Genomic DNA, 23,584 nt, shown 5'->3' on the forward strand with positions numbered 1-23,584 from the left:
GGTATAAAAACTAGTACTAGAGGGAAGGTTTAGTTGAACTAATTGAGTAAGGCAATTATAAGCAATAGCATACTATATTCGTTAGTTTTGTAGGTGTAATCTATAACTATAATATCCGGACAATTCTTATAGATGTTAATTATCTTAGGGTGCGAGAAATATAGCTATTCTAGCCGTTACTTACCGCTTAGTCTAGTACTAATACCCTTCCGTACGAAGTAGTTCTATTATAGGAGGTCCTTAATCGTCTTATCGACTACTAACTTGCTAGCGAGTCGCAACTTCTTAGCCTTTTGCTAGGCATTTGAGATGTCTCGTAAAGTAGTAGGTATAATAGGCGATTGCTAGTCTCTACTACTAAAACGGAGCTTAATAGCGGCCTTAATCTGTCGATTGCTAACGCCTATAGACCTCAACTATAATATAGCCTCGACAATCTCTATCGTACGAGCTCTTCGGCGGTAGTTAGCTAGTGCTATCGGATAGACTGCTAGATAGTTATAGTTAGAGCTATTCTATAAGACAGACTAGTAGCTATCGTCCGGATTATGCCAATCCTTAGCAGCGAGGGTTATAGACTATAAGCAATCGTATAGCTTAGAGTAACCTTCTCGTGTCTTTGCTGTTAGATTAAGCTGCCGCCGTGCCTCTCGTTTGTCTTTTATTGCTTTCCGCATTGTAGGTGTTAAATACCGCGCGTAGCGGCGTATTATCCGCTAGAGTACGTTGTCCTTATTAAGCTTATAGCCTATCTTCTTCGTCTTAAAGCCCTTCTCTAAAGCGAAGGTTTCTACGTATTCCTCGGCGGCTATAATGCTGTTAAACATACGGTTTTCGGGGTTCTCGATAGTAGCAAACGAGCCTGCTTAGTATTCTTCTGTTTCCGACTTAGACTAGTTACTATATTCGTCGTTGTTACTAAAGATATACGCAGGTTAAGAGGCAGTCTCGATTTCTAAGGGAGGAAGTTATTCTTACTAACTAACCCCGCTGCCGCCGACTATAATACTACTACTACTACTATTACTAACACTAGTTATAACACTCTTAGCACTAGCGCCGCCCTATCTAGGACTAGCCGCCTTACCGACCGCACGAAGCGTAAAGCGTACAGTAGTATACCTAGTAGCGTGCTATACTATTATCTTATCGAGAAACGGCAGTACTAGGTCCTTAGATACTATAAACTCCTTATCTAGCTCTTTATATAACTAGGGGTCGAGTCCGTCGTATCTAGCCTCTATTTTATACGTCGTAAGGCGGACATAATTATCCCTTGCCTACTACGCCGTATTAGACCTCTAATCTATAATAATATTATCTAAATACCGCCGATCTATACTATAAAGGTATTCCGTCGACATTAGGCTACGGCTACCGTATAGCAACTCTACCTATAGCTTTAAACCTCCTTTATCGCCTTCTTACGGCGGTAGAGCGAAGCCCTAGCGTAGGTCCCTTAACTAGCGCTTTTTATTATTAAAGAGCGAGGTATTAGTATATTCTTTATCGGCGGCGGCGGCGGCGGCGGCGGCGGCGGCGGCAGTATTAGCCTATAACTGCGTAGAAGGGCTCGACATAGCGGCGACAATAAGGTGCTAGCGATAATAAGGTATTAGCGGCAATAAGGTGTTAGCGATAGTAAGGTAAGGCGAGAATCCTATAGCAGAGAAGACGGAGGTAGAATTGGTGAGGTATTACTAACTAATTTGCCTTAGGCTCCTCCGTTGCCGGAGGGCGGGTTTACATATAACCAGGGCAGGTTTATGAATAGTCACGCCCGCGGTATTGCGGTACACCTTCCAGATTGGCCGACTTCGGAAAGCTTGGCGTCGCGCGCGCGATTCGGTAAAACACGGAGGGCGTTGAAGATCTTATAAAGTTTAGGCAGCTAGGTCATGGCGCTCCCCTCAGTAGACGCAACAACAGCTACGCCATAGCTGCCTTGCCTCGCCATACATCGAGTGGATGTAAAGATGTGATCTTCGTGACGAGGGGATGGGCTGGAACATCATGAAGAACAAAGTTATGGCAGACTGTGGAGACTCCGCAACGACAGCTCCTCCTACTTAGCCGTCATCTCCGCCTCTCCTCACTGCTCATCCATTTTCTGAGACCACTGAACGAAGAGCTCTGAAGACACAAAGCACAGCATGCCTTTCGATTCCATTCCAAGCAAAGCTACGCTGAATATTAAGCCATTCAAGGCTCATGTTTCAGACGAAGACCTCAATGACTTCAAGCAATTGTTGAAGCTGTCCAAGATTGGACCAAAAGCGAGTTCTGCTCAATGCCATTCTTACATCTCTCTCTAACGAACTGTCCAGACCTACGAGAACCAGGTCGCGAACGTCAAAGACTACCTCCACTTCGGTATCACACACAAATGGCTGAGCGAGGCTAAGCAGCGATGGGAGAATGGTTACGACTGGCGCAAGACAGAAGCCCGCATCAACTCCTTCCCTAACTTCGTCACCGAGGTCGAAGACCGCGGCTTCACATACAACATCCAATTTCTCGCCCTCTTTTCGAAGAATCCAGATGCAGTCCCTCTTCTCGTCTTCCACGGCTGGCCAGGTAGCATCCTAGAATTCATCGACACCCTCGACCTCCTCCGCAAGAAATACAGCGAAGATGACCTTCCCTTCCACATCATCACCCCATCCCTCCCAGGCTACGGCTACACCAACGGCCCACCTCTCGACCGCAATACCACAACCGAAGATATTGCCGCAGTTCTCGACAGATTCATGATCGGGCTCGGCTTCGGAGACGGCTACATCGCCCAAGGAGGTGACATCGGGTCCTTCCTCACCCGCATCATAGCCGTCACGTCCCCAGCCTGCAAAGCCGCCCATCTCCACCTCTGCATCGGCCAAACCGGCGACGAATCCGGTCTTTCGGCCAAAGAAAAGAAAGGCGTAGAACGATGCAACGAATTCGCAACTCTCGGAAACGCATATGCTCGTCACCACGGTACTCGTCCCGCTACAATCGGTCTCGTCCTATCCGCCTCCCCAATTTCCTTGCTCGCATGGATCGGGGAAAAATTCCAGCAATGGTCCGATGAAACTCCTCCTATGGATCAGATGCTCGACGGTGCGACGTTATATTGGTTCACACAATCTTTCCCTCGAGCCATTTTCCCTTATCGACAGTTTTTCGGTGCGAATCCTACTTTCTTCCATAATGATCCGGCTTGGTATATCAAGAAGCCTCTGGGGTATTCTTGGCATCCGGAGGAGTTGGCTCCGGTTCCTAAGGCTTGGGTGAAGGAGACGGGGAATTTGGTTTGGTATAAGGAGCATGATTCTGGGGGGCATTTTGCTGGTGAGTTTTTTCTCTATTTGCACCATCTGAAAGAGATTTGTTATGCTGACTTTTGGTGTGTTATTTCAGCTATGGAGAAACCTGAATTGTTCGTTTCCGACATGGAGAGTTTTATAGCTGAGGTTTGGCCGAAGGCGAAGTCAGGGTAATTTTGACTCGTTCGTTACTTACGACTTATGATGGAATGGGAGACTGATGGAGCTCTGTTCTCTTGGTAGGCGAATGGATCAGGATGTAAAGTTGTGATGGTCGACGATGGTGGACAGGACTTTCGCTGTATGTACGTGTACGTTATATGAAAGCAACATGAAAGCAGTTTTAGGACCTTCAGTTCTATTTGTAATTGCTTCTCTCTACAGCGTAATTGCTTTTCTCTACAGCACGGGTATCAATATATAAGACTTTCACATGCTCATGCTCCTCCTACAACTTTACAGACTCTTCTCGCTACCACTGCCACCAGCAAATCCACCATCAGTCGCATAAGCCTCATTATGGCTCGAACGATCCTTATTCTCAACGTCATTGATACCCTTAGCACCAGGTGCCACAACGCTGCTTCGCCTGCGATGCTCTTCGGTATCGAGATAGTTGATAAGAAGTTGACCGTTCTTGTCGTATCGATTAGGAGTATTCTTCGGCTTTGCGATCTTGACAACATCGAACCAGGCGTTTGTGGACATGTTGGATTTGTGGAAGATCTCGTCCATTTCTTCGAGAGATCGGTATGCGGTTTCTGGGTAGAAGAAGTAGACGCATGGGACGATGAAGGCGTTGATGACGGCGAAGATGATGTAGGTTTGATATTTCTGGGAGGGGGGGATTAGCGAAGGTAAATGCCGCTTTTTGGAATGACTTACGATATTGGCAAAAGCAATCGGTGTGATCATCACCACCATGAAGTTGAAAATCCAGTTGGCTGACGTCGACAGAGCAGAGGATGGAGCACGAATGCGGAGGGGTACGATTTCCGATGGATACAACCAGGTCATTCCAAGCCATCCAATGGCGAAGAATGTGTTGAAGACGAAGAGGAACACAGCCGCAACGATTCCAGGTCCAGTGCCGCCTACCGATGTGACTGCAGCCAGGACGACCATGGAGAGCGACATGCCCACAGCGCCGAAAAGCATGAGTGGGCGGCGACCGATCTTCTCGACCGTGAAAACCGCAATCCAAGATGCCAGGAAGTACTCCGTCCCGTTAGCAGCGGCAAGAATACGGGAGAGGAACCCAGAAAGACCAATCTCTTGTTCGTAGATGGTTGCGGCGTAGTATGTGATCAGCTGTCGTATCATCAGCATTTCTTCATCGACAACTTACACGCTCGAAAGTACTTACGTTGATACCGGAGATCTGCTGGACTGCATTTAATCATCGTCAGCAGGTCTGAGTCAATTCATGAATCGAAAAGTACTTACACATTTGGTTGACGTATCCGAGCAGAGCGCGATGGAAGTTGCGGTCCTTGCCCATGGTAAAGACGTCCTTGAACGATCCTTGGCTCATCTCGATGACTGTTTCCTTGATAGCTACGAATTCACTCTGGATGTACTCGTCCTCAGGCTCTAAATTGCTGAGCGCTGCGAGAACGGTAACAGCCTCGTCCTCGCGTCCCTTCAAGATCAACCATCGAGGTGATTCAGGCAATCCAAGAATCAAGCAGAGGATAATGAGAGCGAAGAAGATCTGGAAGCCGATGGGGAATCGCCATGCGATTGCGCCGTCGATGAAGGAAAAGCCGAAATCGATCCAGTACGAAAGCATGATACCTCCAGAGATCAATGCTCCTTCGATCATAACCATCTGACCTCTTCTGTGCGACTTGGTCGTCTCCGATTGCCAGGTAGGAACGGTGGAAGTGTTGAGACCATTGCCGACGCCAGTAATGACACGACCAACGACAAGCTGAGCCAGACCAAAAGCAGAGCACTGGATAGCGGCCCCAACCACCATGATAGCTGATCCAGCGAAGATTGTGCGACGTCGACCTAAGAATTGACCAAGCCATATGCAGACAATGGCTCCTGCGAAACATCCAAGATTATAGCTGCCGATGGTAATGCCTTGAGTTGTGGACTTGGGGCTGTTGCCAGACTCGCCGATAGTGTTGATCTCTGGGAAAACTCTGGTAAAAGATGGGAGTGTGAGAAGGCCTCCCATCACACCTTGGTCATAACCGAATCTGAGATCCAAGTCAGTCGCTCATTTCATCTTCTCCAGGTGCCATCAGAGAGGTATTGCTCACAGCAAGAAGTCAAGACCGGCGATTATACCGATCGCAACATTGAGCCTTGTGCCTCGAAGGCCATAGAATCGTTTCATCCCAACCATCGTAAAGACCTGTCTCTCGACGGTGTTAAGCAGCCGGATGGGAATTGATCAAGTCAAGCAAGACAAGAGGCTCAAGACAAATTCCACGAAAAGATAATACGCCTCAAAGATGATCAAGCCTTGAAGGTTTATGAAGGAGATCCGAGCGCCCCATGGGTATCAAGGTGTCCTTGCTCGCGTGCTTAACATGCCGACAAGCTGAAGGAAACGAATATATCTTCAACGGGTCCACTGCACGTCTCGCATATCAATCATATCGATGCGCGGATTTCCTCTTTCGGAGTTCCGAGCAGCTCAGCACTTCACAATCCGCTGCGAAATCCTTTCTCCAAGGAATCTGTCGTCTGGAGACCGTTGAATTCGCGGTGCAACTATCGTCGTCGCTACGCTGCATTCTGCTCCACTCTATAAGGCTTCTTGGCTGTTTGTTCGACTCCGACGATGCTTCAATGTCGAATGATTGAAGACCGAAGGCTCTCCTCAAGTCGCAGTAAAGTTGGACACTAGCGGCTCTGCGATCCTTGCACTCGAGAAGAACCCAGGCCGACTGACGTATAGGGATCCATATGTCTCCTATGGCGCTCCACGATCCGACTCCAGTGTAGCGACATCCTGGGCGGATGTGGACTCATTCTGGACATCAGCTCGTTACGGTACGCTGTGTATCCACTACGACTTCGGCGGCAATATCATATGAGTCTCGACGCGCGGCATCGAGAGTCGGAAGAGACGGCGACGGGCATAGCGAGTTTCGCAGGAGATGGATCAATCGTCTGATGTGGACGTGCATATCCCGAGGGTAGAGGATGAGCGAATTTAGGCGATCATGACCAAAATCTGCCGTGCTCTTGTGCCAATCCTGCACTATCCAGCTCGTCAGCCTTCGAGGTAGATCTACCAACCACCGTTCACGCAAGAGAAGAGAGTGAGAAGCTTCAGATCATCCTGCGGTGTTCCAAAAAGGTATAAACCGACATCCGGCAATGCAGCAAGGGCGATCTTGGGCTGAATGTCTGCCGCTTACCCAGACGAGCGACATCCTGGAGAGAACATGTGGCGGATCGACATGTACAATGGCTCTGGAAGGGCTGGCATAGTTGGTGGCCAAGATCTTTGGCGATGATGTTGTTGTGATATGATCCGGAAGTGTGAGCCAAGACACCGATCGAAAGGTCTTCACAATGACATCCATTGCTGCTATACCTGTCTGCGAACTGGTGAGCGTGGCAGCAGTTTGGCCCCTACGGAATGCAGGAGGTGATGAAAGGCCGAGATTTCACCAAAGCTCTCGCTCGTGGGAGAGACTTAGCACGAAATAGAGTGCTTGGATAATGACGAGCAAAGTCTTCGTCAAGAGTTGGAAACAAGAGGATGGGAAGTGCGAGCTGTTCACTGCTTTCAGGCATCGCTGCTCCATAGCAGGCAGTCCCATCAGGGTCGTTAAGCCCAATCTCGACAGAGCTGATGAACCCAGATTTCTGGAGCCAAGATGCTAATAATAGGAAACGAGGTCTCAAGTATTCACATGGACGACTCGAACTGCCTTCCCTGCCTACTCGGACACCAACCATACATCTCTTGCTCTGTTTTGAGCAATGCCTTGAAATGCGAGAAGAGGAGGCCCGTAGCTCACAGGATTGACGGAGCGTCATCGCACAGCACCAGCGCGTATAGATTCGAATTGCTGCACAGAGCTTTTGTGTATTGAAGGAGTCGAGTCATCAACCCTCGTGGAAAGACACGATGAAATGCCGCCTCGCATCAGACCCTTCGAACTGATGAAACGCTTGGAAATTTGTATTTGTCACCAAGTGCGCATGACTTCATGGCTGGAACTGGAGCAATTGTCGGCGGTATGGCATATTTCGACTTGAGAATGGCAGAATAGAGAGGAGAATGTGGTCAGCAGTACTCGTTCAGGCACTGCTATCTTCTGCCCATGGCGGTCTCGGCCACATGCTTTCATGCAACATCCCATAGCACCAGCGCGGTGCCCATTTATGCAATATCTCTCGACGAACCAATCTACCAACCACCAGAGGAAGCAGCTGGAGCAGCGTTCTGCTCCCAGCCACCGCCATTGCCACCGCTAGAAGCGCCGGCATCATCTCCACCCCAACCACCATCGCCGCCAGCACCAGAGTCCTCCTTGCCAGCAGGCTTGGTGCAGCGCTTGTAAGTGTGGCCCTTCTCGTGGCAGCTGAAGTTTGTTAGCATCGTACGTATGGAAAATTAGTGGGCAGAGACTTACTTGCTGCACTCCACGCGGGACCAATCGGTCGGCTGTGGGCAGTCGCGGCTGTTGTGACCAAACTCGTCGCAGCTGGAAAGGAATCAGTATACAGGTGATCAGGTCAGGATGGAGGAAGACTCACTTGCGGCACTGGACCTTGTCCATGTTCTTGGGCTCTGGACAATCACGGCTGGCATGGCCCCCTGGAGAGTGTTAGCGATGTCAAAGGAGATAACGATAAAGATCCAGAACCTACACTTGTCGCAGTTACGGCACTGCATCTGGCGCTCGTTCGTGCACTCGGTCTTACGATGACCCTCCTCGCCCTAAAGTTATGATTAGCAATGGCTCTTGCGAAACGCCCATGATGAGGGTACTCACACAGTTGCGGCAAACATCTGGGGCCTTGGTTGGGCACTCCTTGACCATGTGATCCTCCGAGCCGCAATTCTTACAACCGCGCTTGTCAGACTTGCGCTCCTGCGTGCAATCGCGAGCACGATGGCCTTCCGCGTTGCACACGGCACACGTGATCACAACCTTTCCAGCAGGCTCCTGCTTCTCTTGCTCGCAATTCTTGGCGATATGGCCTAGCTGTTGGCAGTTGGAACATTTCGGAACCAGACCATCCATCACGACACCAGCCTCAGCAAGACGAATGCGGTTATCCTCCTTGGAAGCTGGCCAGCCCTCAGCGAACTTGGCGCGCTTTGGCTTGTCTGAGAATTGATAGGAGACGACATATTTCATCCCGGATTTGCCCTGCAGATTGACAATCGTATGGGTGTCGGCGATTGTCTGCTCCTTCGCGATGATGAAGGTGTTCATGCTAGCGTCACGGAAAGTCTGCTCCAGATCTTCGAAAGTGAGAGCCGGATATGCCTTGGTGTAGGCGAAGATCGCCTAAAGAGCATAGTCAGCACGGATCGAATCAATGGGAAAATAACAAGTGTGCGCACGTTCTTGATGTCATCGACATCCTTCTCCTTATCAGCAGCCTCGAGAGCGGCCCACGCCTCCTCTGGAGAGATGTCCTGAATACCCAACGCCTTGAACATCTCGTGCATCCGGTTGGCACTGCACTCACTAGTGACATGCCCATCCTGATGACAGACTTTGCAGCGACGCGGAGGGGCCACTGGACACTCGGCCTTGCGGTGACCTTGCGCGCCGCAACCGTTGCAGGTACCGGTGAACTCACGCTCGACGCGTGGGTTGGTGCAGTCGGCTTTGTTGTGGCCAACCTCTCCGCAGCTGAAGGTGGGCGTTAGCAATGACAGTCTACCTTGAGCGTATCGGAAGCATGTAACTCACTTGAAGCACTCGCCGGTCAGGCCGCCACCATCCTTGCGTGGCTCTGGGCAGTCGCGCGCGAAATGACCCTCGTCTCCACAGCTGAGAGAAGTTAGCCAGTGTGCTTGGACGAGCCGGATTAATGATGGAAAGATGACTTACTTGCGGCAGCCGCCATCGTGAGGCGTGTCGGCGTGCTTGGACACGTTGTCGGCGGAAAAGCCGCTGTTCCAGTTGTCGCCACCGGTGTCACCATCGGCCTGCCAGCCACCAGCATCGCCGCCAGCACCGGTATCGGTCTTCCAGGTATTGTCGATAGAATCTGCGTTTGTGTCAACCACGTGCGCGTGATGGGCGAAGGTGCACCACATACCAGCAGGAGCACTGTCCCAAGTAGAGGTGCCCATGGTGAATGTCGCTGTTGTTGGATATGACGACGAAGGTGTACTTGGAATAGTGCCTGTCTCGAGCGCGGTCAGTCAACGAAGGTGATGTAGCGGCGGCGTCAGTCATACGTACTGATTGAAGGTGAAGCGAAAGACTGCTCGTTCTGTGGGATCCTCACGGTGGACAACGAGTGCAACAAGGCGCTGGCGTTGTGCGGTGTTCGGAAGTGTGGGTGCAGGTCAGAGGAAGAGGAAGAGTGGGCTGTCGATGTTTTTGTGTTTGCGCTGGACCCTGAGCGCGCGAATGCACGTCGGCGGTCTGCAGCCTGGTCATAGCTCCGCGCCGTTGAGGTGAGATCGGAGGGCAAGAGCGACGGCGAGTTGATGCTAGAGGTGACGAGAAGCCTCACCGGTCAACGACGACTTCAAGTGTTGCCATGAAGTTTCGAATGGAGACGAGAAGCCATGCTGGCCTATGGTCCAGACACAATAGCGGACGCTGTGCAAGAATGGATGTTTAACCTGCGAGAAGTCAATCACCATCACCCTATGGCGGCCAGTGCTCCGTAGGATGTTGGAGTCTCTCATCTGCTGTATGCCCGTCTCAAGGCAGCATCAGGAGAGGGTAGAAGACGAAGACAGAAGCAAAACTCTTGCCTGTATTTGGTCTATCCAGTGATGAAAGCATCCAGCATCTGCTGCATGACAGAGCACCTCTGTCTGCAAAACGGCAAGCTGCCTGTGCAATCCTGTTCAACGCTCAGCCTAATCCCAACTGACAGCTAAGCGCTTGACAGTGATGCGAGTGTGACATTACTGCAAAAGGATCTGGTCCTTCGAAACCATATCGGTAGTACGGCCTTGCGCTTCTGCCTCCTATCTTGAGGCCACTGTGAAAGACATGATGAGACACAGAAAAGATCTGCTCGTTCTTAACGAGAAGCTTCATGAGGTTTCTGTCCATTACATACCACTGTCGAATCGTGGAATACGCTCATCAACGACAATGAGGGTATCTCTCAACCAAAAGACTAATTGCTCTCCAAGCAATCATAAACGCCATCTGATCATCAAATCGTGGCGATACACAAATTTACACGCCTCGGAACACCCGAATAACCAAGAACCAACAAGCACCAATGAATCTGACTGCTGCCAAGGCTGCCACGGAGTAGAGCACAACTGCCATATAAATCGTGCTGCGCTCGGCTTCCGTCTCATCGTCTTTATCGCCAACGTCGACACGGTTTAGACCTCCGGCATTGAGAACGACAGCCGCGAGGGCCAGGTTACACAGCATCCAGCCCACAACGACTGTAGACCGGAAGCCCTTGTAATAGTCCTCGTGCTTTTGCTCTTGCGTGACGACCTTGGCAGGCACTTCGTACTTGGTCGAGAAGGTCCGAAGCTCTTCTTCATACTGCGTGTTGAGGTCCGCGTCGTCGGTGGGTATAGCAACATCGACTTTCCCGCCAGGCTTGAGGTTGGCAGCAGGAAGCTTCTCCGGCTTGTCGTCACCCTTGGTACCCCAAGTAATATCGTGGGTGTTGCAAAAAGCATACACGTTCAGGATGTTGAGGTAAGTCGGCGTGAGCAGGAGGTATTGAATGAATGAGGTGATCATGTGCCAGGGATCCAAGAATAGGATTGATGCCACTAGGTACAGAACCCACGTCGAGGCCATTGATATGATGAGCGTGAAGAAAAGCTTGTTGGTGAAGAGCATTTCGAAGCTGAAGCCATTATTCTGAGCGATTTGAGCCTGAATCGACTTGACCGTGATGAAGACCGAGGCGAAGAGCAGGTAACACATGAGGATTGCCCAGAAATAGACTTGTGCCATGTAGAGCCTGTTGCTTCCTTGGGGCCTGTTGCCAAGCGCCAGCACGAAACAAGTAACCAGGATGGCAAGATAGCACCATTCGAAGGCCACGGAGAGGACCAGTCCTGCGGTACCGAGGAGTGATTTGTCAGATAATGAGCTGGTAAGGATGCGGAATACGAGGAAGAAGTTTCCCTGCGAGTGGTCAGCATATGCTCAAGGCGAGAGAAATGGAAACCACTTACGATGGCAAACCAAGCAAACAGCATGTTGACGGCCTGATAGATGAACTCAATGATGAAGAAGAACTTTCGAAGGGCTGAGTGGTGTGAACGCCAGATTTGGTAGAAGTGGGCAAGAGCATAGACAGCGGCGAAGAAAGAGCCATTCAGCCATCGTCTTCTCTGCAGAATGAAATCGGCCATCTCGGTGGGAACGTCAGTCTCGCCAGTTGCGGACTTGACGTACTGCAAGATCCATGAACAATTGCGTTTGCTGACGAGCTCCCAGCACAGAATCCTGTCTTCGGCAAGGTACATGTTGGCTGTGAAGATTCCAGCGTTGGCGCCGTGCATCTTCTCGCCGGCGAAATAGCGCTCGAGTGGTCCATTGCCGGTCTTATCGTTCTGCAATGCCACAAATCTGTATGCCGAAAATGCACCAGGAAGCACGGTGATGAAGCCGAACGCACTCTCCAGTGGCTTATCGAGGATGTTGCTCATCTTATATTCGAAATTTTGGGCGGCGACGAGTGGGTTGATCAGGTTCTTGCCTTTCTCCAGCATAGCTTTGATCTCACCACATGCGCCCGCGCACATTGGCTCTCGGTCAAATGCTTTCCAGAGATCGTAGATACTGCTCCGTCCCGGTCGAGTACCTGCGTCGATGAGAACGCAGATATTGGGCTGAAGTACTTCACCAAAGGCCTGGAAGAACCACCTGTGTGAGTTGATCTTTTTCTGGTTCTTCTCCTTGAGACAGAACAAAATCTGCACAGGCGTATTACCCTTCTTCACCTGCACAATGCCCTTCTTGATCTCCAAGGTCATCTGCGTCGTGTACTCGTAAATATGAGCTGTCACGTCTTCGCCATTGACTTGCTGCTTCGCAATGCCATCTTGGTAGATTCCCATACCAGCAAGCACAGCTCTTGTTCTCGGATTGATCTTCGCTCGACCATCTGAAACAATACATACGACGATCTTCTTCCAAGCTTCCTTGCCCCACATCTTTGAAGACGTGCGCGAATTCATGTACTCGATGTTCTTGATTACACCAATCATCGTTCTCGCGAACAGCTCGTCTTCCTCGTTATACATTGTCACCACAATGAATAGCTCAGTGTGTCGCGGCTTTGCGAATAATCGTTGTCTGAGAGTGAACCGCTTCTTGAAGAACTGACTTGGATCGCAAGTCGCGGCGCTGTATCGCATGTGTGTGAACTCGTCTCTCTCTGGTGGCTGGGCGTGCTGGACTTGATTCAATAATCTTGGTGGAATTGGGCAATCGAGCACTAAGTTGCCATTGAACAACTGCACTTCCTTCACCGTTTTCCATCTCCGAATGGGGGCTTTGATAGGCGGCGCCTCGTTGTAACCACCTTCAAGATCGGTGTGTGATGAGTCTGGATGCATCTGATGCGGGTCTGGTCCATACGAGGTATCTGGCTGAAGCATCGGCCGGCTGTCGGCCTCGTCTTGGTAGTATGGATGTTGCGGCGCGTCGTACGGCGAAGGTTGGGGGTCGTGGAAAGGAGAAGTCGGGCCTTGGTGGAAGTATTGATCGTGCTGCTCTTGTGGATGCGGGCTCAGATTGTACTCTCCACGCCCTTGATGTTCAGCCTGCTGGAACGGATTAGGGGTGTAGCCATGGGCATGAGTATCATCGTACGCCTGAGCGTGGCCGTAAGTGCCAGGCATGTTTGTGACTTCATATGTTGGTTGCGCAGCTAGTCTGTCACTTGATGCCGCAGCAGCGTATTGCCCTGGGCCCATGGGGATCTCGAGAGGCTCATGGTAAGGTCGGTCCTCGAGCTGGTAGGCCGGGCTGTGGTAGCGATCGGGGGAGTTGTGTCGATCCATGAAAGGGTGATTGGGGTCGGTCTCGTGGTGGTCGGGATTGCCGGTGTGGCCGTAGCCGCCTGTTCTCACAGTATGAGTTTCCGATCAAGCGCAACGTCTTGGTCGAAGTCTGAAGGCTTGCACTGGAATGCGGGCACCTCGAACACTTCCTGACCTCTCCCTTCGATGATGAATCCGACGCACCTAGCGGGTTGTAGCTCATCGCGACTATTCCTCTGCTCTTCCAATGTGATTGTGCCTCCGGAAACTCTTCTGTGCTACGGATGCGATGGTTTGCGACGCGCCGGCGCGGGAAGGAACAAATAATGCGAAGGTCGAATCAGGCTGCCGAAATGCGCTGCGCCTTCAATGATTGCGTCGTTGCGGGCAAAGAGCACCCGCGCGAGTTTCAGATCGTGTGGAGACGCACAGCAGCACAGCAGTAACTTTGTAAGTTGTAACCAGGGACAACGAGTGCCGTCGTTCTTGAAGCAGCGAACGGGTCCTTGCAGTTCTGAACAACACAGTAATGACGGAAGAGGTTTGTGAAGGAGAGTCCTGCCAGCAATGATGAGTATTCTTTTCTATCTGGCTGGCTGAAGCGATGTAGCAGCTGACTACGCGGTCAACAGCAGGCCACAGGGCACAGGCGGCGGCAGTGCATGAAACTCTCTCTCAGCCCTTGCAACGCGTGTTGCATCCACAAGACCGCGGATCTGCCACGGCTTTCACCACACCTCCCCCATGCTTGCTGCATTCTTCCTCCAACTCAGCGTGCAACAACTGTTCAAACTTGTGGACGATGGTGTCGCCCTATACCGTAGAGCTTCACAGGAGCTCGTTGTTCCTTGTGCCCTGGTGAGCTTGCCTGCAGAGGATAGGCTCCAGATCTGTCCAGGATAGATCTTAGCTTGCGCCACAATTATGACATCGATGCGAGGATGAAAAGATAAGATGGCTCGGCGCGAGGCTGCTAATTCTCCAAATACACTGCGATTAAGCGAGATGGCGGACGGCGGTGATCCCTAAAAACGGGATCTAACTAGTCAAAGCTAGCGTACTGCCTAAAGGAATTATCCGTATCTTTAAAAAGTTCACGTCTAACGTTTTCAAGCTAGCTGCCGTCTACGGGGATTACCCCCGTCCGCCATCTCGCTTAATCGCAGTGTAGAACATCTTCACCACAAGAATGGCGAGGATGACATAATATTGCCGCCTTGAAAACAGCCAGTCTCGATACAGTAGCGAAAGCCGTGCGCTCTGCGGCTCAACCCCCGCCAGTCCATGAAACTCTCATCGGACGAATCTTGGCACTCTTTTCCTGATCGGCAAAGCCGAGCTTGCCCACAACTCTTCCTCGCCACCAACCACAGTCTATTCCTGCCACACTGCCAAGTCATATTGCGAGTCGAAGCAGGCAGGAAACAGATCAAACGGTGGTTCGTCCGAATATCCGTCTGGGCAAGACCGACCATGGCTTCCAGTGCCGGCTCAGGCAAGCCAGCATCGGTCCTATTTGTCTGTCTAGGCAATATCTGTAGGTCACCAATGGCAGAAGGTTGCTTCAGGAATCTAGTCAAATTCGGCACTCCAGAACAGCATCCACTGATCAAGGATATCGACTCCTGCGGTACAGGTATGTTGGGTCGTAGGATATTGTGCTTGAGGACCTAGAGCTAACACTTCCATCAAAGGAGCATATCATGCAGGCGACCGTCCAGACTCCCGAACTCTCTCGGTCCTAGAAGACAATGGCTTGACTGACTATAAGCACAAAGCGAGGAGAGTCAAAGTCCCGGAGGACTTCGAACGATTCGATTACTTGCTTGCCATGGACGAGGACAACTACCTTGATCTGAGAGACATGGTGAAGAGGGCAAAGAAGAAGGGTCAACTTGGAGACGATGCTTTGGAGAAGGTACACATGTATGGTGTTTTCGGCGGCAAGAATAAGAAAGAAGAGATTGCAGACCCATATTACGGAGGCAGAGATGGGTTCGAGATTGCATACGAGCAGGTTGTTCGTTGTGGCAACGGACTACTGAAGCATATCGAGGAACAAGCCAAGAGCGACGGCTGAGGGAGGAGACGTGAGAGTGATTGGTCTCCACCAGACCATATCAGACGATGAAAGACGTTGAACTTCACAAGCAGACCGGCTGGCGTGGAATTTGGCTCCACGAAGGAGCTTTTCAATTTGAGACATGTCCAATGTCATCCCTTCTTCCGAGTTAGGCTGGCCAGGAAACAGCAGGCGCCAACCGTGGGCCACTGTGCTGTAACCTCGTTATTCTGCATACTTCGAGCAACACACTTCTGCTCCGCCATCTGACTGGGGAGAGATGAGTCACCCTCACCGTCTGATCTACGACATCCTCAAGACAATCCTGCGTCGCAGAGCCCAGTGCGCACCGTACACGTGCCCAAACAGCATATCAAGAGCCATAGCCAGCGGGAAATTACCTTCATTGATCTGCTGGGCGAAGAGACTCGTGTTCATATCGAAAGATCGCGTGAAGAGATCGTTCACGAAGTCTTGGCATAAGATGGGTGGTGGGTGCTCCGTGATGTTGTGCTTGGCAGGCGCCGAATCATCGGTTGGAGGTGTCTGCTGATGTTCGCCATCATGCTGAGGATCACTAGTGGTGACTTGGGGGCTACCATCCTGAGTTGTTTGTGGACTGCCTGCTTGGGTCGTGGGGCTTTCGGCGGCGCTGGGCTGTAGGCCCACATGTTAGCATCACTTTGGCGCATAATGAAAGAGCGCTCACCTCGGGGCCGGGGCCGGTCGTCTTCGTGCGTCGAGTTCTCATGGTTAGCCGTGGACTTCAAGTTGGTTGCGTTGCCAGTGTGACTTTCTTGGAGAGGGCGTGTACGCGCAAAACGGGGTTATTCAAAATGAACTTGGCAACGGCTACCGTTTTGATGATGTTTTGTTTGCATGTGTGTGAAGCTAGCGCTACCTGGCAGCAGCTGGGCCTCACTTCACCTCTTTAGGTTCACTTCAGCTTCAGCTTCTCGACCACGGTCTTGGCCATATCCTGCATACCTGGGCAGTTACCTTCGGCATCTCCACAAAGTTCTCGAGCAAAGGCTCCTTCCCTGCCACCACATAATCCGTCCCATACTCCAACAAAATCTGAGCCTTCACAGTCTCAATGCGAGCGGCTTAATCCTTGTGAAGCGATGCCTCCTAACGCTCGCTCCGCCTTCGATAGCAGCCTCGATGACCTGGACTCGATCTCAAGGGCACCGTTATAAAAGCCGCCGGCAGAGATCATGATATCTTGTCCGCGAAGTGCACTCACCACATGCAGTTCGTCGTGTGGTAGGCTGTCTCAGACACTCAGGTAGTTCACAGTTAATGGTTAATTTGATTTCGAGCTCTGGCGAGACATGACGGCGACTTCGTAAGCCGGGTTGGCCAGGAGAGTGTCCAAGATATAGTAACCAACATTGTCGCCGCCGGCACCATAGACTGTGATCTTGCGGAAGCTTGCCACTATTCCTCCAAGTGATGATGTCGGGATGCTTGGATGATTTCAAAGGCTAGAAGCTGAGGTGTTTGTTGAAAGGAAGTAGTGATCACCCATCACAATTCATATTCAGTTTACAGCAACCCCAATTGCTTGTGCGATCCCTCTTCGCCTAAATGGCTCTTCTGCTCACGCAACGCAGATGCCTAGGCTGTGATACCACTGCATTTCTCTATCAGCGAATAATGCAAGCCAAGACCTATTGGTCCCAAGGAGCACAGATGTTGAATTGAATATTGAATACGATTCAACTCCTATTCATATTCAAAAATGAATATAAATATGAATATAAGGTCAGTGAATATTCGGCACACCCATACATTCACTAGCTATACCTTGCCCGAGGGAATGCTCACTTTGCTGCAGGATACAGGCTACTTCTTAGGCTCGTAACTATTCTGAGAAGCCCTCCTAGCCATTTCCGAAGAAGGCTTGCCTACCTAGAAGAAGCTCTCAGATATCGAAGACAGCTAAGAGAGCCTATACAGACCCTTTAGCTAGCCTTAGCAAGAAGCTAGGGTATTCCGGTTATAACAGATCCTCTTGCATCCCCTTCCGATACCCTATATATGCCCTAGCCTGATTTTAGAAGTATACTTCCAGCTTTGGAAGAGACAAAGATATAAGTTATAGCCTCTCCTAAAGACTTGACTATGCATAGTACTAAATATGGATTGAATATCAATATGCATCTTCACTCGAATTTAGGACTGAATATGAATCCGACCAGTGAATGTTGAATATTCAATATCCAACATACATTCCAAGGAGGCAATTATTCGTAATACAAAGATAAAGTCTTTTGTTAAACGAGGCACGAGGCTTATCACGCATCTGAGCACGACCTCGACTCGATGATGAGTGATCAGATATCGCGCGAAGAGATGAAACCGACACCAGTCTGGAATGTATCGCATTTATTCCAAAAATATCGTCTCAAATGTCAATTAAGCCCTCAGAGGCTGGTGGTCCTTTGTATGACTTCCTGCTGTGAATCGCGTACCAAGCAGCCGCAATGGTTCCGAAACCAACCAGCACGACCGACGCATAGTTCATGCTCACTTCCGTCACAGGTAGAGCCGTCGGCATGCTGAACAGCACAAGCTCGAAAGCAATCCAAGCCAGTGCAATGACATTGCACACCAGGCCCAATCCATACTGTAGTTTCCACCTCGCTTGACTGACTGCCTTGCGTCCAGTTAACAGCGAGAGTCCGATGGGAATCGCATAAGCCAGAGCGAGAGCTTGGACACCAACGCTGATGAATGCTGTGAAGGCAGATGTGCTTCCAAGATTGATTAGGCCAAGAAGCATCTGGATGACGGTAACCAGGATCAGAGCGTTGACAGGGACATCGAGACGCTTGTCGACTTTGGCCCAGAGCTTGGCGCCTGGAATTGCATCGTCACGAGCGAAGGCCCAAGTTGTGCGCGAAGCTGCCACTGTAATTGAGATCGAGCAGAGGACCTGCCATGTCATATCAGATCAGGGCAATGAAAACTACATGTATGGATGACGGGGACCTACCGTGATGCACAACACGAAGAAGATGAGAGCAAGACCGCCACCGGGCGACCCCATGACTCTGAAAAATATGTACGGCAGTGCCTGCCCGGCTGGAGCTCCGATGACATCCTCAAGTGGCGGCATGGTGAAGTTAATTGGCAAGATGAAGAAAATACCCCATATGCCTCCAACAGGTATGCAAAGACTGATGGCACGAGGAACCTTGACGGTTGGGTCTCGGCACTCTTCGGCCATGGAACTAATCATGCCCAGAGCGCTGAATGTATATGCTGCTGGCAGCAGGCCGATGAAGAATGTGAAGCCTCCCCAGCCACTGAACGACGTATCGTAGTTGCCCAATGCGACTGCAGCAGAGTTGCGACCGGCTTCAGCTTTTACTGATAGTCCTATCAGGATGATGAGGATGGACAATACTGTGAAGCCCGCGCAGACTGTGTCGACCATTGGCAAGTAGTCGTTGAAGAAGCAGCAGATGACGAATGTGAGCAGCGTCACGGCGTAGAAGACCAGAAGGAGTTGCCAGTCATCGAGGACGAAGTCTGGGTGATACATTGCGATCGTTCCGGAGATCAGACTGGCGAAGCCGAAGTTGACAGATAATGTGATAGTCCAGTTGCCAATGAGCCAGACCCATCCGGTGATGTATGCGAAGACAGTTTTGAACTTCGGTGCGACTTGAAAGGCCCAATACTGCGGACCGCCAGATGTCGGATATCGGCTGGCCAACTCGCCCAAGCTGACAGCAATACACTCATCCAGTATCAGAACCACGATCCAGCCCACAAATATTGACAGCTGCCCTCCACCATAGATCGCGCTGATGAGTGGTCCTCCTTCTCCGTATGGGATTGCTGCGATGGCCAGACTTTGGAAGAGCAACGTGACCATCGATCTATTCCGCTTCAATTCCTGTGTGTAACCCAGGACCGCGAGCGCGGACTCGCCCTGCTCGAGCGTAATGCTTCCACTGCCATCTCCAGCCTCCACGGGCACTTCCTTCTCCTCGTCCAGACTCATTGTCGCATGTTATGTTCGTTCGTCGATTGATCTGCTTCCAAAAAAATCTCGTGATGTGGTCTGTTTGGTTGTCAGGATAGCTGCGGCATCATGGTTGCAACAGCAGAGCTGCCGAGAGATGCATTGTCAAGTCGTGATCTCGCCCTGAAAGCTACCCCAAGCTTGTGTCTCTTATATACCGTATCTCTGTGCTGCATGGCTCATCAGATAGCCTGCATGCAGGGTGTTGAGGCTGACCATTGAGCGATTGAGGCGCTCCTGGGTCGGTCGGCGTTGGGTCTTGTTGTCCTTATCTGGGTAAAATCTTGGGACAACCGACACGAATCAAACCATGACGGCCATGCTTGAGCTTCATGTTATCTGAGTTGGGAGCGGTTGTACATAGTGCAAGGATACACGATAGGCAACGACGCCGCAACGTTCCCCGCGTCTCATCGATGTCTTCCACTAGCCATTCGATTGAAGGCGCAATTGGTCGAGGCCTTGACTTCTTCTCAACATCTCTGGACGTACAAGCCCGCCACGTCCTTCGCAACCTGGAATTGCCATTATCCTTGACGTAAAATGTGCTTGTACCTGGCGGCTGCGCGTGAACTTGCAGAATGTCATGAATCGCCTAGATAGGCGCACCCAGGCGTATACGACATACTTCCGACGGTATACTGTGTACTGCACGGGCGGCTTGTCTTCGGCTATACGACAATTAGGCTTCGAGAAGAACGTTAAAAGAACTATAATAGTAGCGAGGTAAATCTTTAGATTAATAAGATCGATTAGCCTATAGAATAGATATCTATATAGTAGTATAATAGAGGACTCTAAATTTAAATTTAAAGTCTAATAGTTATATTTACTTAATTTATATTATCTTTTTAAAATAGTATAGTAAGACTTTTATTTATACTTACTAACTACTATTTTAAATATTTACAGTTTTCTTAAATTATTCTATATTTTTAACTTTTAAGTCTAATTTATCTTAGCTTTTATTTGTCTTTTGTTTGTCTCTTATCTCTGCCTTAGATTCCACTAATCAAATAATCGGATTCTAAAATCGGAAGAGTTGCGGAGGAGCTAAGCAGGACTTCGTACTACTAACCGAGACTGCTACAAATCTCGAGGCCTTCAAGCTGGCTATCTGCTTGCCATTCTTCAAGAACTCGTACATAGTCTTCAATTCCTTTCGCCCAATGGCTTTTGCGAGCTGCAAGGTATTGTTGCTCTTTAGAAAGCTGATCCGTCTCACCTTCACTATTGAAATAGCTGGGAGTGCAACCTGACATCGGCGCGAATGTTGCGGCGCCTGCGAGGCATTGCATTGTCCAAGCCTCTTCGCCCTCGGATGAAGGTTGAATTACGGGCGTACCTCCTACTCGTTTCGTGGCCTCGGCGATTATATGAGCAACATGTTCGGAGAGTAATTCCAGAGTAAACATGAAGTTTGGACTGGCAGACGACTGAAAAGGTCCTGGCCAGAACATGTTTGGAAAGCCTCTCGTGGCGACTCCGTGCAGTGTGGACATTCCTCGCTCGTACCTTTGATCAAGCGTCTCGCCTTCAGTACCGATACATTCAATGCCGGCTTTCTGTGGTGGTGAGCCGGCGCCGGGTGAAGCATATCCAGTAGCCACGACCAGAACATCCAGCTCATACTCATGTCCTCTATATAGAACACCATTTGGTGTGACGCGATCGACACCTTCACCATTGGTGTCGACTAACGTCACATCGGGCCTGTTGAAAGCCGGAAGATACTCGTCATGGAAGCATGGTCTCTTGCACCATGTATTGTACCAAGGCTGGAGCGAGCTCGCAGTATTCTGATCTCTGACTGTTTTGGCTGCCCGGCTTCTTACTCCATTCATATGCTCAAGGTCTAACGCCTGCATCTTGGCGACATGATCACCAACGTTCTCCATCGTAACGTTGTAGGATGGCCCCCCTATTAATGCCGAGAAGGTTGGTAAGTGTGTCCAGCCGTCGTCGACTAAGTCTACTTCTGGCTTTGGGTCTGCATTTGTGACAAACTTAAAGAAGTTCATGTTTCGATCTCTTTGCCAGCCCGTTCTGGAGGCGATGTCCGACTTCCAGACAGCCGGATCAGTCTCCCGGTTATTTCGGACAGTGACTGAAGACGGCGTCCTTTGGAATACATACAGCTGCTTCGACCATTTAGCAAGTTGAGGCACAGCTTGCACAGCTGTCGCACCAGTGCCAATGATGCCAACGCGTTTGTCCTGGAGCTTCGTCATGTCCGGCAACGCGGAGCTGCCACCAGTGATGTCGTAGTTCCAGCGAGCAGTGTGAAACATGCTGCCTCTGAATTCATCTATGCCGGGCAAATCTGGTACTTTTGCATTGGCGAGAAGACCATTGGCAAGGTACACGAAATCGGCAGTCATATTGATCGTGCAAGGGTTGCCACCTTTTGGTTTCTGTTCCAGTTGAAGCTTCCAACATCGTCTTCCGGCATCCCAATGCATTCGTTTCACTGAGGATTGAAACATGGCAGTTTTGATTAGGTCATACTTCCCACAGATTCGCTCAGCATATTCACGGAGCTCGTCGCCGCTGGCGTATTTATGCTTCGGCATGTAGTCCATCTCTTCAAGAAGTGGCATATAGATGTAGGCCTCCACGTCACACATAAGTCCTGGGTATCGATTCCAGTACCTAAATTGAAGAGAGGCGTCAGTACACGTTTGCGATACTTCCATTCATCCGCTGAGCCAGCAGCACGGTCCACGTTGCGGAGCGCACAGCTCTCTGGAAGACAGAGCCCAGTGGAGCCAGATCAGGGCTCGCATCTTCGAAGCAAAAGACAGGGACTTCGGGCAGCTCACCAAGTGCCCCCAACCCCTCCAGCCGGATCGACAATCAATATGTCGTCCGCTTGAAAGCCAGCTTTGATGAGATTTACTGCGAACAAGATGCCACCGAACCCGGCTCCCACGATGACAAACTTGCGGTGGCCTCCATCTAAGACGACTTGCTGGATTGGAGTTCCAGGGTCTATCCAAGGGTCCTCTAGTAGATAGCTTAGCTTTGCTGATTGTTTCGGGTCCAGGTATTGGCTGGAACCTTTTCCAAGGCGTTTGTCTCGTTCTTGAGCATATCTTTCCGTATAGTCGACACCGGTGCTGATTTGAGGCCCGTTCAAATCGCCAGATGGGACATTTGCGCCGACTACTTCCACAGCTGCCGGCATGATTCAGCAGCACACGCGAGTTTCAAGGCTGGACCAGGCTAGAACGTGGAGTCTTGGAATCTTGTCAAATGGATGAAGCATGTACTGCCGAGTGGTGATGGACCACTTGCTGCTCAAAGAGATGTGAGGGCTGGACATTTCCATCTGGAAACCGTTCATGGGAGCAATGCTCCTTTTAAGAAGGCTCCGCAGCATTGCGATGTTCCGTGGATCAGCACTTTAGTACCTCGCATCTGGTACGAGGTGATGTTGTTGGTGCAACCGAAGGAACCTAATAAAGTCGATCGTTCAGTGAATCCTCCAAGATGTTGCTCCGCACCTGCACGTTGTGCATTTCGGACCCTTAAAACCTAGTTACTCAGGAGTCAGCAATCCTTGCAAGGGTAGGAAATCCAGGATATCGTTGTGCCGAGGTGGATCGTTGTGCATGCATGACGAGCGCAGCGCCGCGGCGAGCATAAACACGCCAAGAGGACCACTTCCCGTGGTCGTTGTATGTACCAAGACGGCTTCTCTTCAGCGCGAAATGTCAACAGCATAGGTTGCAGCAACATATCGTGCATTTCACCAGCTCTGGGTTGATTGATTGGCACAGAGCTTCTGTCTGCGACGCAGCAAGCGTACTCTATGGTCAGAGGCAGAGCTATTCGGTACAAGGTACCTAAATATCTTTCCTTGCCGGTGTCAGGACCACTTGCCTGGACCAGACGCTCAGTAAATCGCTTGTTGGTTCCCATCCCACTTTTCTCACTCGAACGACTGTTGACGCGACGAGAGCCACAATTGTTGCAGAGCCCAGTGAACAAAGCCAATCCCCCAGAAAGCACCATCACAGGCT

The 23,584-nt window shown here is 50.5% G+C and overlaps 11 protein-coding genes across 11 annotated transcripts in view; 4 read left to right on the top strand and 7 right to left on the bottom strand.

Annotated features, from left to right (window-relative positions):
* Window positions 1–1,971: 1,971 nt before the first annotated feature.
* MYCFIDRAFT_52339 (uncharacterized protein) lies at window positions 1,972–3,659 on the top strand. Its single transcript, XM_007927678.1, has 3 exons — window positions 1,972–2,276; window positions 2,328–3,330; window positions 3,400–3,659. The coding sequence occupies exons 1-3, from the start codon at window positions 2,154–2,156 to the stop codon at window positions 3,477–3,479; spliced, it is 1,206 nt and encodes a 401-aa protein (XP_007925869.1). The 5' UTR covers window positions 1,972–2,153; the 3' UTR covers window positions 3,480–3,659.
* Window positions 3,660–3,761: 102 nt separating this feature from the next.
* Window positions 3,762–5,655, bottom strand: MYCFIDRAFT_39197 (uncharacterized protein; the record flags this gene model as incomplete). The annotated part of the gene is made up of 5 exons (XM_007927602.1): window positions 3,762–4,139; window positions 4,191–4,616; window positions 4,672–4,694; window positions 4,752–5,515; window positions 5,579–5,655. The coding sequence occupies 5 exons, from the start codon at window positions 5,653–5,655 to the stop codon at window positions 3,762–3,764; spliced, it is 1,668 nt and encodes a 555-aa protein (XP_007925793.1).
* A 46-nt stretch (window positions 5,656–5,701) lies between these two features.
* MYCFIDRAFT_174762 (uncharacterized protein) lies at window positions 5,702–6,158 on the top strand (the record flags this gene model as incomplete). The annotated part of the gene is made up of 5 exons (XM_007928378.1): window positions 5,702–5,716; window positions 5,758–5,842; window positions 5,869–6,029; window positions 6,077–6,087; window positions 6,131–6,158. The coding sequence occupies 5 exons, from the start codon at window positions 5,702–5,704 to the stop codon at window positions 6,156–6,158; spliced, it is 300 nt and encodes a 99-aa protein (XP_007926569.1).
* A 1,531-nt stretch (window positions 6,159–7,689) lies between these two features.
* On the bottom strand, window positions 7,690–9,294 carry MYCFIDRAFT_136456 (uncharacterized protein; the record flags this gene model as incomplete). The annotated part of the gene is made up of 7 exons (XM_007928379.1): window positions 7,690–7,864; window positions 7,916–7,987; window positions 8,040–8,100; window positions 8,154–8,223; window positions 8,279–8,800; window positions 8,857–9,151; window positions 9,212–9,294. Coding segments are annotated over 7 exons (1,278 nt in total), but the record flags the coding sequence as incomplete, so codon positions are not given.
* Window positions 9,295–9,620: 326 nt separating this feature from the next.
* MYCFIDRAFT_207760 (uncharacterized protein) lies at window positions 9,621–11,212 on the top strand (the record flags this gene model as incomplete). Its single annotated transcript, XM_007928380.1, has 14 exons — window positions 9,621–9,632; window positions 9,661–9,678; window positions 9,700–9,793; window positions 9,821–9,833; window positions 9,874–9,927; window positions 9,968–9,988; window positions 10,020–10,077; window positions 10,106–10,251; window positions 10,286–10,317; window positions 10,364–10,372; window positions 10,402–10,407; window positions 10,463–10,468; window positions 10,497–10,559; window positions 10,588–11,212. 14 exons carry the CDS (start codon window positions 9,621–9,623, stop codon window positions 10,641–10,643), a joined length of 588 nt encoding a protein of 195 aa, XP_007926571.1. The 3' UTR covers window positions 10,644–11,212.
* Window positions 10,508–13,681, bottom strand: MYCFIDRAFT_203582 (glycosyltransferase family 2 protein; the record flags this gene model as incomplete). The annotated part of the gene is made up of 3 exons (XM_007928381.1): window positions 10,508–11,593; window positions 11,644–13,538; window positions 13,663–13,681. 3 exons carry the CDS (start codon window positions 13,679–13,681, stop codon window positions 10,670–10,672), a joined length of 2,838 nt encoding a protein of 945 aa, XP_007926572.1. The 3' UTR covers window positions 10,508–10,669.
* Window positions 13,682–14,931: 1,250 nt separating this feature from the next.
* On the top strand, window positions 14,932–15,538 carry MYCFIDRAFT_64708 (uncharacterized protein; the record flags this gene model as incomplete). The annotated part of the gene is made up of 2 exons (XM_007927739.1): window positions 14,932–15,094; window positions 15,153–15,538. The coding sequence occupies 2 exons, from the start codon at window positions 14,932–14,934 to the stop codon at window positions 15,536–15,538; spliced, it is 549 nt and encodes a 182-aa protein (XP_007925930.1).
* Window positions 15,539–17,739: 2,201 nt separating this feature from the next.
* Window positions 17,740–19,671, bottom strand: MYCFIDRAFT_72235 (uncharacterized protein). The gene is made up of 2 exons (XM_007927761.1): window positions 18,522–19,671; window positions 17,740–18,461 (listed from the first exon to the last, which is right to left on the bottom strand). Exons 1-2 carry the CDS (start codon window positions 19,536–19,538, stop codon window positions 17,931–17,933), a joined length of 1,548 nt encoding a protein of 515 aa, XP_007925952.1. The 5' UTR covers window positions 19,539–19,671; the 3' UTR covers window positions 17,740–17,930.
* Window positions 19,672–20,632: 961 nt separating this feature from the next.
* MYCFIDRAFT_188365 (uncharacterized protein) lies at window positions 20,633–22,746 on the bottom strand (the record flags this gene model as incomplete). The annotated part of the gene is made up of 3 exons (XM_007928382.1): window positions 20,633–22,211; window positions 22,382–22,565; window positions 22,620–22,746. The coding sequence occupies 3 exons, from the start codon at window positions 22,744–22,746 to the stop codon at window positions 20,633–20,635; spliced, it is 1,890 nt and encodes a 629-aa protein (XP_007926573.1).
* Window positions 22,747–23,310: 564 nt separating this feature from the next.
* Window positions 23,311–23,584, bottom strand: part of MYCFIDRAFT_207763 (uncharacterized protein) — a gene marked incomplete at its 3' end in the record, with an annotated part of 676 nt that continues 402 nt past the window's right edge. The window contains exons 2-3 of the mRNA XM_007928383.1: window positions 23,358–23,580; window positions 23,311–23,319 (exon numbers count right to left, since the gene is read on the bottom strand). Of these exons, the coding sequence (XP_007926574.1) occupies window positions 23,311–23,319; window positions 23,358–23,576 (228 nt within the window). The 5' untranslated portion in view covers window positions 23,577–23,580. The remainder of the gene's footprint in view (window positions 23,320–23,357; window positions 23,581–23,584) is intronic.
* Window positions 23,330–23,584, bottom strand: part of MYCFIDRAFT_203584 (uncharacterized protein) — a 1,787-nt gene continuing 1,532 nt past the window's right edge. Inside the window, exon 2 of the mRNA XM_007928384.1 lies at window positions 23,330–23,580. The gene's annotated coding sequence lies outside the window, so the exon portion shown is untranslated. The remainder of the gene's footprint in view (window positions 23,581–23,584) is intronic.

This window comes from Pseudocercospora fijiensis (genome assembly GCF_000340215.1).
Source record: "Pseudocercospora fijiensis CIRAD86 unplaced genomic scaffold MYCFIscaffold_4, whole genome shotgun sequence".
In the NCBI taxonomy this organism is placed as follows: Eukaryota; Fungi; Ascomycota; class Dothideomycetes; order Mycosphaerellales; family Mycosphaerellaceae; genus Pseudocercospora; species Pseudocercospora fijiensis.

Excerpts from the sequence above, each read along its gene's own strand:
- MYCFIDRAFT_52339 (XM_007927678.1), top strand. The coding sequence starts at position 2,154 with ATGCCTTTCGATTCCATTCCAAGCAAAGCTACGCTGAATATTAAGCCA. Across the intron at positions 2,277-2,327 it reads TGTCCAAGATTGGACCAAAA|ACCTACGAGAACCAGGTCGC; the intron begins GCGAGTTCTGCT and ends CGAACTGTCCAG. Across the intron at positions 3,331-3,399 it reads TTCTGGGGGGCATTTTGCTG|CTATGGAGAAACCTGAATTG; the intron begins GTGAGTTTTTTC and ends GTGTTATTTCAG.
- MYCFIDRAFT_72235 (XM_007927761.1), bottom strand. The coding sequence starts at position 19,538 with ATGAGTCTGGACGAGGAGAAGGAAGTGCCCGTGGAGGCTGGAGATGGC. Across the intron at positions 18,462-18,521 it reads TCTTCGTGTTGTGCATCACG|GTCCTCTGCTCGATCTCAAT; the intron begins GTAGGTCCCCGT and ends ATGACATGGCAG.